At 46.1% G+C, this 15,162-nt stretch overlaps 1 protein-coding gene across 10 annotated transcripts in view; it reads right to left on the reverse strand.

Annotated features, from left to right (window-relative positions):
• The window catches only part of HDX (highly divergent homeobox), an 81,854-nt gene that overhangs the window by 29,677 nt on the left and 37,015 nt on the right, over nucleotides 1-15,162 (reverse strand). For all 10 annotated transcript variants that reach the window (XM_056538263.1, XM_056538261.1, XM_056538265.1 and 7 more), the window contains 2 exons: nucleotides 10,536-10,737; nucleotides 500-582 (listed from right to left, as the gene is read on the reverse strand). In XM_056538263.1, coding sequence (XP_056394238.1) covers nucleotides 500-582; nucleotides 10,536-10,737 — 285 coding nt within the window. The remainder of the gene's footprint in view (nucleotides 1-499; nucleotides 583-10,535; nucleotides 10,738-15,162) is intronic.

Here is a 15,162-nt window from a genome sequence, read left to right on the forward strand (position 1 = left end):
TTATTTATCAGTCTAATCATTATTTTTCTTTTTCTCTATTTTTGATACCAGACATCTACCATTTAATCTTTTTTTGATATTGAGCTGAGGACTAATAATCTATTTTTGCCAGATTTGTAAATTACTTCTATTAAAAAAAATTCTTAATCCTTCCAATAATTATCAGCTGCTGAAGTTGAGTTGTTCTTTTCTGTCTGGCAACAGTGCTCTCTGCTGACATCTCTGCTTGTCTCGGGAACTGCACAGAGTAGAAGAGGTTTGCTATGGGGATTTGCTTCTACTCTGGACAGTTCCCGAGACAAGTGTCATCAGAGAGCACTTAGACAGAAATAACAACTCAACTTCAGCAGCTCATAAGTACTGAAAGGATTAATATTTTTTTAATAGAAGTAATTTACAAATCTGGTTAACTTTCTGGAGCCAGTTGATATATATAAAAAAGTTTTTTTCCTGGATAACCCCTTTAAGTATCTGTCCGCGAGGCCTCTGCTGTACTCACCACAGTGTGTGGGGGCGCCATGTCAGGACTGTCTTCCTTGATGCTGAGGTCTTCATTCCGTCCAACTTCGTGCACGTCATCCGCTGCAGGACAAGAACACACACGGTTTTACAATTTTGCACTTCTATAAAAAATTTAAGTCAAATTCCAGTTCCCCTGTGACTCCTCCTCTCCCCCTATACGGAGCATTTAAAGGGGTCATCCAGGAAAAAACTTTTTTCTATATATCAACAGACTCCAGAAAGTTAAAAAGATTCGTAAATTACTTCTATTAAAAAATCTTAATCCTTTCAGTACTTATGAGCTGCTGAAAATGAGTTGTTCTTTTCTGTCTAAGTGCTCTTTGCTGACACCTGTCTCGGGAACTGTCCAGAGTAGAAGCAAATTCCCATAGTAAACCTCTTCTACTCTGTGCAGTTCCCGAGACAAGCAGAGATGTCAGCAGAGAGCACTGTTGCCAGACAGAAAAGAACATTAGAAGTTTTTTTACAACTCTGTTTAAATTTCTGGAGCCAGTTGATATAAAAAATAAGTTTTTTTTCCTGGAATACCCCTTTAAGCTTCTTTCCACACTGCCATCTCCCCCAATAGTCATTGGTACAGTCTGGAGCTTTCTACATTGTAGCAAATATGTGTAAGACTCCGCCCCCTCCTCACACATTAGCTGGCAATCATGTGACAACAAAGCTCTGCCCAGGGAATGCAACATTTAGGGAATCACCATTGGAAGTGTTTTAAAGGGGTACTCCACTGGCCAAAGTTCAGAAGTTCCGAATGCTGTGTGCGCGCTGTGGGGGTCGGCCACGCCCCCTCGTGACGTCCCCCACAGCGTTTGGAACTAAATGTTCCGAAAGCTGGCCAGTGGAGTACCCCTTTAAATCATCATGGATACTGATTGACAGTTCCTTTTATTCCAGACTCCAGACCATAAGGCAATGTTCACATGGTGGAATTTCGGAGCAGAATCGTTCAGAAAAATTCTGCTTGGAACGGGATTCTGCTGCATCGTGCATGTGCCGGAATTTCCACAGCAGATGTTTCCGGAATGCATTTTGGTCTATATGTGGGCATGCTCTGGTGGCGCCCGCTAATTTACAGATTTGTAAATTACTTCTATTAAAAAATCTTAATCCTTCCAGTACTTATAAATTGCTGTATGCTCCACAGTAATGTCCTTTCTGTCCAACCACAGTGCTCTCTGCTGACACCTCTGTCCATGTCAGGAACTGTCCAGAATAGAAGCAAATCTCCATAGCAAACCTATTCTGCTCAGGACAGTTCCTAAAATGGACAGAGGTGTCAGCAGAGAGAACTGTGGTCAGACAGAAAGGGAATTCAAAAAGAAAAGAACTTCCTCTGCAGTATACAGCAGCTGATAAGTACTGGAAGGATTAAGATTTTTAAATAGAAGTAATTTACAAATCTGTTTAACTTACTGGCACCAGTTGAATAATAAAAAAAAATAATAATAATCTTTTCCATGGGAGTACCCCTTTAAATGGGTTGTCCAAGATTAGAAAAACAGAGCTGATTTCTTCACAAAAAAACAAACAAAACAAAAAACAGCACCACATCTGTCCTCAGGTTGTGTGTGGTATTACAAGTATGCTCTATTCACTTCAATGGAACTGAGCTGCAATACCACACCCAACCTGAGGACAAGTGTGACACTATTTCTAGAAGAAATAAAACTATGTTTCTCGAATTCTGGATACAGATTTGTAAGTTACTTATATTTAAAAATCTTAATCCTTCCAGTACTTGTCAGCTACTGTAAGCTCCAGAGGAAGTTGTGTAGTCCTTTCCAGTCTGACCACAGGGCTCTCTGCTGACACCCCTGTCCGTGTCAGGAACTGTTTTCTATGGGGATTTGCTCCTACTCTAGATACTTCCTGACATGGACAGAGGCAGCAGCAGATAACCACTAGGTGTCTCACTTCTCAGCAATTTGCTGTTCACTGCCTGCTGTTAGGGGAATTCTGTCTCTAGCAGCAGATAGACCAATACATGAAGTGGGGCTTAAGTTAGTGCCATGTTCAGCACTATTGCTCCCTGTTCTCAGCCTATAGGAGTTAGAGACTCCAGAGACTCATGACTGGTATCAGCTGTTCCTCCTGTGCTGCTGCTGCACTATCTAGGTCAACGTTTCCCCAACCCATGTGCCTCCAGAGGTTGCAAAACTAATACTCCCAGCATGCTCGAACAGCCAAAAGCTCTAAATGTTTTGGACACTAGGTGTCTCACTTCTCTGCTATTCACTGCCTGTTGTTAGGGGAATTCTGTCTCTAGCAGCAGATAGGCCAAGACAGAACCCATGAAGTAGGGGGCTTAGTTAGGGCTATGTTCAGCACTATTGCTCCCTGTTATCAGCCAGTAGAGTTAGAGCCTCCAGAGACTCATGACTGATATCTAGATCAGGGTTTCCCCAACGTGTGTGCCTCCAGCCTTTGGCTGTCCGGGCATGCTGGGAGTTGTAGTTTTGCAACAGCTCGAAGCACCCTGGTCGGGAAACACTATAGAGTTTCTGTAGTCCAGTGTTTCCCGAACAGGGTGCCTCCAGCTGTTGCAAAACTACAACTCCCAGCATGCCCGGACAAAAGGCTGTAGTTTTGCAACAGCTGGAGGCACCCTGGTCGTGAAACACTGCCTTACAGAGTAACAAACCCTCAGCTCTAAGGTCTCACGTAGACAAGTTCTTGAAGGTTTCGCAGTTGGCGATCATGTTTTTTTCTCTTCCTCTCTTAATATATAAGAGGGATCGGCAATTACAGATCCCGGAGGTTTGTCGCTGCTGATGCCGCCGTCTTTCCGATAGCAATTATTTCAGCGTTTTTTGTTTTTTTTCCCTCCCTAATGCATCCTGCGGCTTCAACAGGAAAGACATTTAGCTGCTGCTGTAAAACAGCGAGAGGCAGAGCGGCAGGGGAGCGGGCGCGTGATCAGAGGACGCTGCGCTGGAACAAGGTGCCACAAGGAGGCAGGACGGTGCGATCAGAGCCCTAGTGGGAGACGGGAAGGAAAATCTGCAGACTTATCCCTGGAGTGTATAGAGTTACTGTAGTCCAGTGTTTCCTGACCAGGGTGCCTCCAGCTGTTGCAAAACTACAGCCTTTTGTCCGGGCATGCTGGGAGTTGTAGTTTTGCAACAGCTGGAGGAACCCTGTTCGGGAAACACTGGACTACAGAAACTCTATAGTGTTTCCCGACCAGGGTGCCTCCAGCTGTTGCAAAACTACAACTCCCAGCATGCCCGGACAGCCAAAGGCTGTCCGGGCATGCTGGGAGTTGTAGTTTTGCAACAGCACACCAGTTGGGTAAGGCTGGGTTCACATCAGGTTTTTGCCATACTGTTTTCAATCTGTTTTTCTAAAGAAAACCGTATGGCAAAAAAAACAAAAACGGATGGAACAGTATGGGAAAAAGGAAACCGTATACTGTTTTTTAAAAGTGCATACAGTTCCGTCTCTTTTTATTTTTTTTTAAAACATAAGTTTTTGAAAATTTTGTCCATTTTTAATGGGAGGGGTCTTGGGTGGGGATTTTAGGATGCAAATGCGCATGTGCAAAGTAAAAACCGTATACATGTGCGTTTCCCTTTGACGTCCATGTTAAAAAAAAACGTATGCAGTTGCAGTGCGGTTTTTTAACCGGAGACAAAACCGTGGTAAACTACGGTTTTGAGTACGGGAGAAAACCGCATTGCAAGCAAACTGTACGCAACCGGATGTATACGGTTTTCAATTATTTGTCTATGTATATACGGTTTTCAATTATTTGTCTATGTATATACGGTTTTCAATTATTTGTCTATGTATATACGGTTTTCAATTATTTGTCTATGTATATACGGTTTTCAATTATTTGTCTATGTATATACGGTTTTCAATTATTTGTCTGTATATACGGTTTTCAATTATTTGTCTATGTATATACGGTTTTCAATAGGTTCCATACATTTTCCATAGTGAAAATGTAAACGGGAAACGTAGTTGAAAAACGTGATGTGAACCCAGCCTTACACTGCAGCTCTGATTATTCTGACTGGCTGGGTAGTAATTCAGTCCATTGAGAGCAGCCAAATACTGTCTTGGGCATGCTGGGAGTTGTAGTTTTGCAACAGCTGGAGGCACCCTGGTTGGAAAACACTGATATAAGAGAAGGGCCCAGGGAGGTCTTGTTCTCTTCTAGATCGCCCTCCCGATGGGGCGCCGCTCAGCCAGCAGCACCACCACAACCCCCCTCTGATTACATGAGCAGGAGGTTTGTTACAGTGTGTCACCCCAGTAGTAAGGAGATTACATGGGGAGGAGGTTTGTTACAGTGTGTCACCCCAGTAGTAAGGTGATTACATGTGGAGGAGGTTTGTTACAGTGTGTCACCCCAGTAGTAAGGAGATTATATGAGGAGGAGGTTTGTTACAGTGTGTCACCCCAGTAGTAAGGAGATTACATGAGCAGGAGGTTTGTTACAGTGTGTCACCCCAGTAGTAAGGAGATTACATGAGGAGGAGGTTTGTAACAGTGTGTCACCCCAGTAGTAAGGAGATTACATGAGGAGGAGGTTTGTTACAGTGTGTCACCCCAGTAGTAAGGAGATTACATGAGGAGGAGGTTTGTTACAGTGTGTCACCCCAGTAGTAAGGAGATTACATGAGGAGGAGGTTTGTTACAGTGTGTCACCCCAGTAGTAAGGAGATTAAATGAGGAGGAGGTTTTTTACAGTGTGTCACCCCAGTAGTAAGGAGATTACATGAGGAGGAGGTTTGTTACAGTGTGTCACCCCAGTAGTAAGATGATTACATGAGGAGGAGGTTTGTTACAGTGTGTCACCCCAGTAGTAAGGATATTACATGAGGAGGAGGTTTGTTACAGTGTGTCACCCCAGTAGTAAGGAGATTACATGAGGAGGAGGTTTGTTACAGTGTGTCACCCCAGTAGTAAGGAGATTACATGAGGAGGAGGTTTGTTACAGTGTGTCACCCCAGTAGTAAGGGGATTACATAAGGAGGAAGTTTGTTACAGTGTGTCACCCCAGTAGTGAGGAGATTACATGAGGAGGAGGTTTGTTACAGTGTGTCACCCCAGTAGTAAGGAGATTACATGAGGAGGAGGAGGTTTGTTACAGTGTGTCACCCCAGTAGTAAGGGGATTACATGAGGAGGAGGTTTGTTACAGTGTGTCACCCCAGTAGTGAGGAGATTACATGAGGAGGAGGTTTGTTACAGTGTGTCACCCCAGTAGTAAGGAGATTACATGAGGAGGAGGAGGTTTGTTACAGTGTGTCACCCCAGTAGTAAGGAGATTACATGGGGAGGAAATTTGTTACAGTGTATCACCACAGTAGTAAGGAGATTACATGGGGAGGAGATTTGTTACAGTGTGTCACCTCAATAGTAAGGAGATTACATGAGGAGGAGGTTTGTTACAGTGTGTCACCCCAGTAGTAAGGAGATTACATGAGGAGGAGGTTTGTTACAGTGTGTCACCCCAGTAGTAAGGATATTACATGAGGAGGAGGTTTGTTACAGTGTGTCACCCCAGTAGTAAGGAGATTACATGAGGAGGAGGTTTGTTACAGTGTGTCACCCCAGTAGTAAGGAGATTACATGAGGAGGAGGTTTGTTACAGTGTGTCACCCCAGTAGTAAGGGGATTACATAAGGAGGAGGTTTGTTACAGTGTGTCACCCCAGTAGTAAGGAGATTACATGAGGAGGAGGTTTGTTACAGTGTGTCACCCCAGTAGTAAGGAGATTACATGAGGAGGAGGTTTGTTACAGTGTGTCACCCCAGTAGTAAGGAGATTAAATGAGGAGGAGGTTTTTTACAGTGTGTCACCCCAGTAGTAAGGAGATTACATGAGGAGGAGGTTTGTTACAGTGTGTCACCCCAGTAGTAAGATGATTACATGAGGAGGAGGTTTGTTACAGTGTGTCACCCCAGTAGTAAGGATATTACATGAGGAGGAGGTTTGTTACAGTGTGTCACCCCAGTAGTAAGGAGATTACATGAGGAGGAGGTTTGTTACAGTGTGTCACCCCAGTAGTAAGGAGATTACATGAGGAGGAGGTTTGTTACAGTGTGTCACCCCAGTAGTAAGGGGATTACATAAGGAGGAAGTTTGTTACAGTGTGTCACCCCAGTAGTGAGGAGATTACATGAGGAGGAGGTTTGTTACAGTGTGTCACCCCAGTAGTAAGGAGATTACATGAGGAGGAGGAGGTTTGTTACAGTGTGTCACCCCAGTAGTAAGGGGATTACATGAGGAGGAGGTTTGTTACAGTGTGTCACCCCAGTAGTGAGGAGATTACATGAGGAGGAGGTTTGTTACAGTGTGTCACCCCAGTAGTAAGGAGATTACATGAGGAGGAGGAGGTTTGTTACAGTGTGTCACCCCAGTAGTAAGGAGATTACATGGGGAGGAAATTTGTTACAGTGTATCACCACAGTAGTAAGGAGATTACATGGGGAGGAGATTTGTTACAGTGTGTCACCTCAATAGTAAGGAGATTACATGAGGAGGAGGTTTGTTACAGTGTGTCACCCCAGTAGTAAGGAGATTACATGAGGAGGAGGTTTGTTACAGTGTGTCACCCCAGTAGTAAGGATATTACATGAGGAGGAGGTTTGTTACAGTGTGTCACCCCAGTAGTAAGGAGATTACATGAGGAGGAGGTTTGTTACAGTGTGTCACCCCAGTAGTAAGGAGATTACATGAGGAGGAGGTTTGTTACAGTGTGTCACCCCAGTAGTAAGGGGATTACATAAGGAGGAGGTTTGTTACAGTGTGTCACCCCAGTAGTAAGGAGATTACATGAGGAGGAGGTTTGTTACAGTGTGTCACCCCAGTAGTAAGGAGATTACATGGGGAGGAAATTTGTTACAGTGTATCACCACAGTAGTAAGGAGATTACATGGGGAGGAGATTTGTTACAGTGTGTCATCTCAATAGTAAGGAGATTACACGAGGAGGAGGTTTGTTACAGTGTGTCACCCCAGTAGTAAGGAGATTACATGAGGAGGAGGTTTGTTACAGTGTGTCACCCCAGTAGTAAGGATATTACATGAGGAGGAGGTTTGTTACAGTGTGTCACCCCAGTAGTAAGGAGATTACATGAGGAGGAGGTTTGTTACAGTGTGTCACCCCAGTAGTAAGGAGATTACATGAGGAGGAGGTTTGTTACAGTGTGTCACCCCAGTAGTAAGGGGATTACATAAGGAGGAGGTTTGTTGCAGTGTGTCACCACAGTAGTAAGGAGATTACATGAGGAGGAGGTTTGTTACAGTGTGTCACCCCAGTAGTAAGGATATTACATGAGGAGGAGGTTTGTTACAGTGTGTCACCCCAGTAGTAAGGAGATTACATGAGGAGGAGGTTTGTTACAGTGTGTCACCCCAGTAGTAAGGAGATTACATGAGGAGGAGGTTTGTTACAGTGTGTCACCCCAGTAGTAAGGGGATTACATAAGGAGGAGGTTTGTTACAGTGTGTCACCCCAGTAGTAAGGAGATTACATGAGGAGGAGGTTTGTTACAGTGTGTCACCCCAGTAGTAAGGAGATTACATGGGGAGGAGATTTGTTACAGTGTGTCACCTCAATAGTAAGGAGATTACATGAGGAGGAGGTTTGTTACAGTGTGTCACCCCAATAGTAAGGAGATTACATGAGGAGGAGGTTTGTTACAGTGTGTCACCCCAGTAGTAAGGGTCAAGGGAGTGGTAAAATTAGCTTTTGCCTATGGTGGCAAAAATCCTTGCCCCTGCCTGAGCCTGTGATATGACAGGAGATGGCGTTTTAAAGCAAAGCTGCAGTGTAAAGCACAGAAACAAATAGTAGCAGCTTGAGACTCTGATGAGGCAGGAGATGAATATCAGTTTTTCCCAACCAGTGTACTATTGTAAAACTACAACTCCCAGCATGTCCAGATGATGTTTTTGGAAGTAAGACACATGTGTGGATCTTTGTCACCCTCCTCTCCACCCTCTCCAGTTCATTACAGGGGAACAAAATTGGACATAATACTCCATATATGAACTGAGAGGACTGAGGAGTCTGGCAGCGGCCTGTCTCCACTTCTTCAAATAAATAAAAAAAAAAAAAAATTCAAAGGCTGACCGGAGGTTGCAGATTTATGAGGGAGCTTGGAGAGATGGAATTCCCCCTCCATATCTGTAATATCGGGCCATCCCAATGCTGAGGTCACAATATCACTGCAGGCTGTAAAGGGAGAGGTTTTCTGTGGAACCAGCCTGCAGTGATGCTAGTTTGGCCACTAGGGGTCAGTGCAAGAAAAATAAAAAAATTAAATAAATACAAAAAAAAAAACAGTGCTGCTGTAAATAGGACACAGTAAAAACAACATGGTGGTGGCAATGGCACTTGCAACTTCCTTTTTAACCATTTTTTTGCCTCGGTGTAGCAACGCTGGTAACACTCTGAGTCAAATTTTTTTTTGTGGGGGGGAGTAGAAGAAAGAATCCATCAATCATTTCCCCACGGAGTGACGGCAAATTCAATCAGCCACTGGACGGCGGACAAAATAATCTGCACGGCGTATTGAAGGGTGTTCGCGTACGAGAACGCCGGCGACATCTGTCATTTTAATTAGTAACGACTAAGTGATCCCGGGGCCTGATTTCCCTGTGTAATAATCGCAGCGCGGAGACGGCGCCAACAGCAACACTTCATTTACTGCACCAGCCGCGGACTGGACGCAGATGATCGGATCGCGTGCGCTGGCATCCAGCCACACGATTCACCGCATTCCGGGCTTATCCTCTGAAACATTCACTGCCGGTCTGAGAGGAAGAGAACAAGACCTACCTGGGCCCTTCTCCTATCCCATTGGCTTTTTTTCAACCAAGGTGCCTCCAGCTGTTGCAAAACTACAACTCCAAAGGCTGTCCGGGCATGCTGGGAGTTGTAGTTTTGCAACAGCTGAAGGCATCCTGTTAGGAAACACTGTCCTGTACACACATCAAGCAGAACACTTTCAAAAAGGTAAATTTTCAGAAAACGGCCAGACCACTGACTGAGGAATCAGGTTACAGCTGCCCATAGAAGTCTATAGAGAGGGAAGGAGAAGGACAAGGGAGACTATCTGACATAGTTGCCGTCTGGTGTGGTTGCATACAACTTGTTGTGATCTGGTAACTATGCTGGTCACATGTCAACCTGTGTTCATATATACTTAAAGGGGTACTCCGCTGCTCAGCGTTTGGAACAAACTGTTCCGAACACTGGAACAAACTGTTCCGAACACTGGAACCGATGCCGGGAGCTCGTGATACCATAGCTCCACCCCCTCATGATGACATGCCCCACCCCCTCAATGCAAGTCTATGGGAGGGGGGCGTGACGGACGTCACGCCCCCTCCCATAGACTTGCATTGAGGGGGCGGGACATCATGAGGGGTGGGGCTATGACGTCACAAGCTCCCGGAGCCGTCTCCAGCGCTCCGAACAGTTTGTTCCAAGCATTTAGCAGTGGAGTACCCTTTTAATTAACAGGAGTCTGCCCCCTTACACGCTCTTTGCTGAGGGTCTGTTACAATTGTATCAAAAGTTTGGCTAAATCAATAGTACAAGTGAGTATAAGTTTTGTAATATATCTTATCAGGGAAAAATTTGCTTCTTTCTGCAATTATCAGGTTACTTTCTGATGATAACTCAGTCTCTCTGGAAAAGTCAGTCACAAAGGATCAGCTGACCAAGGGATCAGGTTACAGCTGTCCATAGAAGTCTGTAGGGAGGAGAGGGGAAGAAGAAGGGAGACCGTCTGAAATAGCAGCCGCCTGGTGTGGTTGCGCCAGATCAACACACACTGCATGTAGTTGTTTTTTTTCCGATCTGGCAGAACCACAGTGGATGGCACCTATGTCGGTCACATATGCATCTGTGCTTGTAGTTTGTTAAAATGGGATCCAGGATAGTTAGCTGGCGGACATACTGGGAGTTGTAGTTTTGCAACAGCTGGAGGCACACTGGTTGGGAAACACTCCACCATAGTGTTTTGCTATTTCGGGTTGGACGTCTTACCTTGGGAGCTTTCTTCGGAAAGGCAAATAGACACCTCGTCGTGTCGGTCATTGTCCTCCACCACCCCGGCAACAGGGTCTTCAGATGGTGTCAGAGATGAGGAAGATTCGAGCAGGTCGGGGAAGGTGGCGGGCCCCCCGCGGGGTGGTGGGACCTCGATGCCCATCAGTCGATACTTCCTTCTTCTGTTCCCGATCCACGTCTGCGCAAATAAGACAGTGAAGTGATACAGAGCGACAAAAACCACACAGCGACCGATCCCCGGTATCTATAGACGTTCTAATCACATTGATCAGCACTATATATGTACAGTGGTCCCTCAAGTTACAATATTAATTGGTTCTGGGACGACTATTGTATGTTGAAACCATTGTATGTTGAGACCATTGTATGTTGAGACCATTGTATGTTGAGACCATAACTCTATGGAAACCTGGTAATTGGTTCTAAAGCCCAAAAATGTCAACCAAAAATAGGAAAAAGTGAGGATTAAAGAAAAAATAAGTAGATAACTAATATAGATAAAGCAAATCCTTACATATAAAAGTAATAAAGATCTGCTGGGAGCTGAAAATCACGGTCTATGTCAGTGTTTTCCAAGTAGGGAGCCTCCAGCTGTTGCAAAACTACAACTCCCAGCATGCCCGGACAGCCAAAGGCTGTCCGGGCATGCTGGGAGTTGTAGTTTTGCAATAGCTGGGGGCACCCTGCTTGGGAAACACTGGTCTATGTAGAGGACAGGATCTTCTTCGGGGTGCTGTACAGTACACAGTGTCCTAAAAAAGTAACATGGAGTCGCCCTCACCTGGTGTCCAAAGGAGCAGGTAACCCTGGTACAGGTAAAGTGTACAGAACATGTAATACCTCCCTGTACTGTAGGGGGCGCTACCAGACACCAGTCAGTGCATACACTTCAGGAATACAGGTAAAGAGTACAGAACATGTAATACCTCCCTGTACTGTAGGGGGCGCTACCAGACACCAGTCAGTGCATACACTTCAGTAATACAGGTAAAGAGTACAGAACATGTAATACCTCCCTGTACTGTAGGGGGCGCTACCAGACACCAGTCAGTGCATACACTTCAGGAATACAGGTAAAGAGTACAGAACATGTAATACCTCCCTGTACTGTAGGGGGCGCTACCAGACACCAGTCAGTGCATACACTTCAGTAATACAGGTAAAGAGTACAGAACTTGTAATACCTCCCTGTACTGTAGGGGCGCTACCAGACACCAGTCAGTACATACACTTCAGGAATACAGGTAAAGAGTACAGAACATGTAATACCTCCCTGTACTGTAGGGGGCGCTACCAGACACCAGTCAGTGCATACACTTCAGTAATACAGGTAAAGAGTACAGAACATGTAATACCTCCCTGTACTGTAGGGGGCGCTACCAGACACCAGTCAGTGCATACACTTCAGTAATACAGGTAAAGAGTAGTACAGAATATGTAATACCTCCCTGTACTGTAGGGGGCGCTACCAGACACCAGTCAGTACATACACTTCAGTAATACAGGTAAAGAGTACAGAACATGTAATACCTCCCTGTACTGTAGGGGCGCTACCAGACACCAGTCAGTGCATACACTTCAGTAATACAGGTAAAGAGTACAGAACATGTAATACCTCCCTGTACTGTATGGGGCGCTACCAGACAGCCAGCCAGTGCATACACTTCAGTAATACAGGTAAAGTGTACAGAACATGTAATACCTCCCTGTACTGTAGGGGGCGCTACCAGACACCAGTCAGTGCATACACTTCAGTAATACAGGTAAAGAGTACAGAACATGTAATACCTCCCTGTACTGTAGGGGGCGCTACCAGACACCAGTCAGTGCATACACTTCAGTTATACAGTTAAAGAGTAGTACAGAATATGTAATACCTCCCTGTACTGTAGGGGGCGCTATCAGACAGCCAGTCAGTGCATACACTTCAGTAATACAGGTAAAGAATACAGAACATGTAATACCTCCCTGTACTGTAGGGGGCGCTACCAGACATCAGTCAGTGCATACGCTTCAGTAATACAGGTGTTTTACCAGTAAATTGCCCATTCTGATTGGTCAGTTCTCTCGGCCATTAACACGTTTCACAGATCTGGGCTGTCTTTGTCCAGATTGTCATTGTATGTTGAGTCTGGTTTCAACTTACAATGGTCCAGAAAAGACCATTGTATGTTGAAACTATTGTATGTTGAGGCCATTGTAAGTTGAGGGATCACTGTATATATGTATGGAAAATAACTTATACATTTACAGTGCATGCGGAAAGTTTTCAGACCCTTTCACATTTTGTTAGGTTCCCCCTTCATTCTGTACTCAGTATCCCATAATGACAAAGTGATAACAGAATGTTAAAAATCTGTGCAAATTTATTAAAAAAGGTAAAACTATAATTCCGCACAGACATCGGAAAGTATTCAGACCCTTTGCTATGACACATGATATTTAGCTCTGGCTCCTCCCATTTCTCCTGATCATCTCTGAGATGTTTCTTCACCTTGATCAGAGTCACTTGTGGTAAATTTAGCTGAATGGACAGAATTTGGGGAGACACAGCCCGGTCTATATAAGGTCTCACAGCTGACACCCCATGAGATGAGAAGAACTGCCTGTAGAGCTCAGAGACGGGATTCTGTGGAGCTACAGATCTGGAGAAGGGGACAAAATATTTCTGCAGCACTGAAGGTTCCCAAGAGCTCAGAGGCCTCCAAAATTCTTATATGGAAGAAGAAGGAACAACCAGGACTCTTCCTAGAGCTGCCGCCCCCCAAACTAAGTAATAGGGGAAGAAGGGACTTGATAAGAGAGGAGACCAAGAACCCAATGGTCTCTCTGGCTGAGCCCCATAGATCCTGTGTACAGAGAAGAGAAACTTCCAGAAGGTCCAGAACCATCACTGCAGCCTCCACAATCCGGGCTTTGTGGCAGAAAGAAGCTTCTCCGTAATAACACATGGAAGATGGCGGATATTATAGAAAAGGATCAGACGGAGAGGAACAAGATTCTCTGGTCTAATGGAACCAAGATTGAACTTTCTGGCCATAATTCTAATTATCATGTCTGGGGGAAACCAGGCACTGCCCATCTCCTCCCCAATACCATAACGACAGTGATCATGGTGGGGGCAGCATCATGTCTGGGGGAAACCAGGCACTGCCCATCACCTGCCCAATACCATCTCTACAGTGATCATGGTGGGGGCAGCATCATGTCTGGAGGAAACCAGGCACTACCCATCACCTGCCCAATACCATCCCTACAGTGATCATGGTGGGGGCAGCATCATGTCTGGGGGAAACCAGGCACTGCCCATCACCTGCCCAATACCATCCCTACAGTGATCATGGTGGGGGCAGCATCATGTCTGGAGGAAACCAGGCACTGCCCATCACCTGCCCAATACCATCCCTACAGTGATCATGGTGGGGGCAGCATCATGTCTGGGGGAAACCAGGCACTGCCCATCACCTGCCCAATACCATCCCTACAGTGATCATGGTGGGGGCAGCATCATGTCTGGAGGAAACCAGGCACTGCCCATCACCTGCCCAATACCATCCCTACAATGATCATGGTGGGGGCAGCATCATGTCTGGGGGAAACCAGGCACTGCCCATCACCTGCCCAATACCATCCCGACAGTGATCATGGTGGGGTCAGCATCATGTCTGGAGGAAGCCAGGCACTGCTCATCACCTGCCCAATACCATCCCTACAGTGATCATGGTGGGGGCAGCATCATGTCTGGGGGAAACCAGGCACTGCCCATCTCCTCCCCAATACCATAACGACAGTGATCATGGTGGGGGCAGCATCATGTCTGGGGGAAACCAGGCACTGCCCATCACCTGCCCAATACCATCTCTACAGTGATCATGGTGGGGGCAGCATCATGTCTGGAGGAAACCAGGCACTGCCCATCACCTGCCCAATACCATCCCTACAGTGATCATGGTGGGGGCAGCATCATGTCTGGGGGAAACCAGGCACTGCCCATCACCTGCCCAATACCATCCCTACAGTGATCATGGTGGGGGCAGCATCATGTCTGGAGGAAACCAGGCACTGCCCATCACCTGCCCAATACCATCCCTACAGTGATCATGGTGGGGGCAGCATCATGTCTGGGGGAAACCAGGCACTGCCCATCACCTGCCCAATACCATCCCTACAGTGATCATGGTGGGGGCAGCATCATGTCTGGAGGAAACCAGGCACTGCCCATCACCTGCCCAATACCATCCCTACAATGATCATGGTGGGGGCAGCATCATGTCTGGGGGAAACCAGGCACTGCCCATCACCTGCCCAATACCATCCCGACAGTGATCATGGTGGGGTCAGCATCATGTCTGGAGGAAGCCAGGCACTGCCCATCACCTGCCCAATACCATCCCTACAGTGATCATGGTGGGGGCAGCATCATGTCTGGAGGAAACCAGGCACTGCCCCTCACCTGCCCAATACCATCCCTACAGTGATCATGGTGGGGGCAGCATCATGTCTGGAGGAAACCAGGCACTGCCCATCACCTGCCCAATACCATCCCTACAGTGATCATGGTCGGGGCAGCATCATGTCTGGAGGAGACCAGGCACTGCCCATC

Source organism: Hyla sarda, chromosome 9 (genome assembly GCF_029499605.1).
Source record: "Hyla sarda isolate aHylSar1 chromosome 9, aHylSar1.hap1, whole genome shotgun sequence".
Taxonomy (NCBI): Eukaryota; Metazoa; Chordata; class Amphibia; order Anura; family Hylidae; genus Hyla; species Hyla sarda.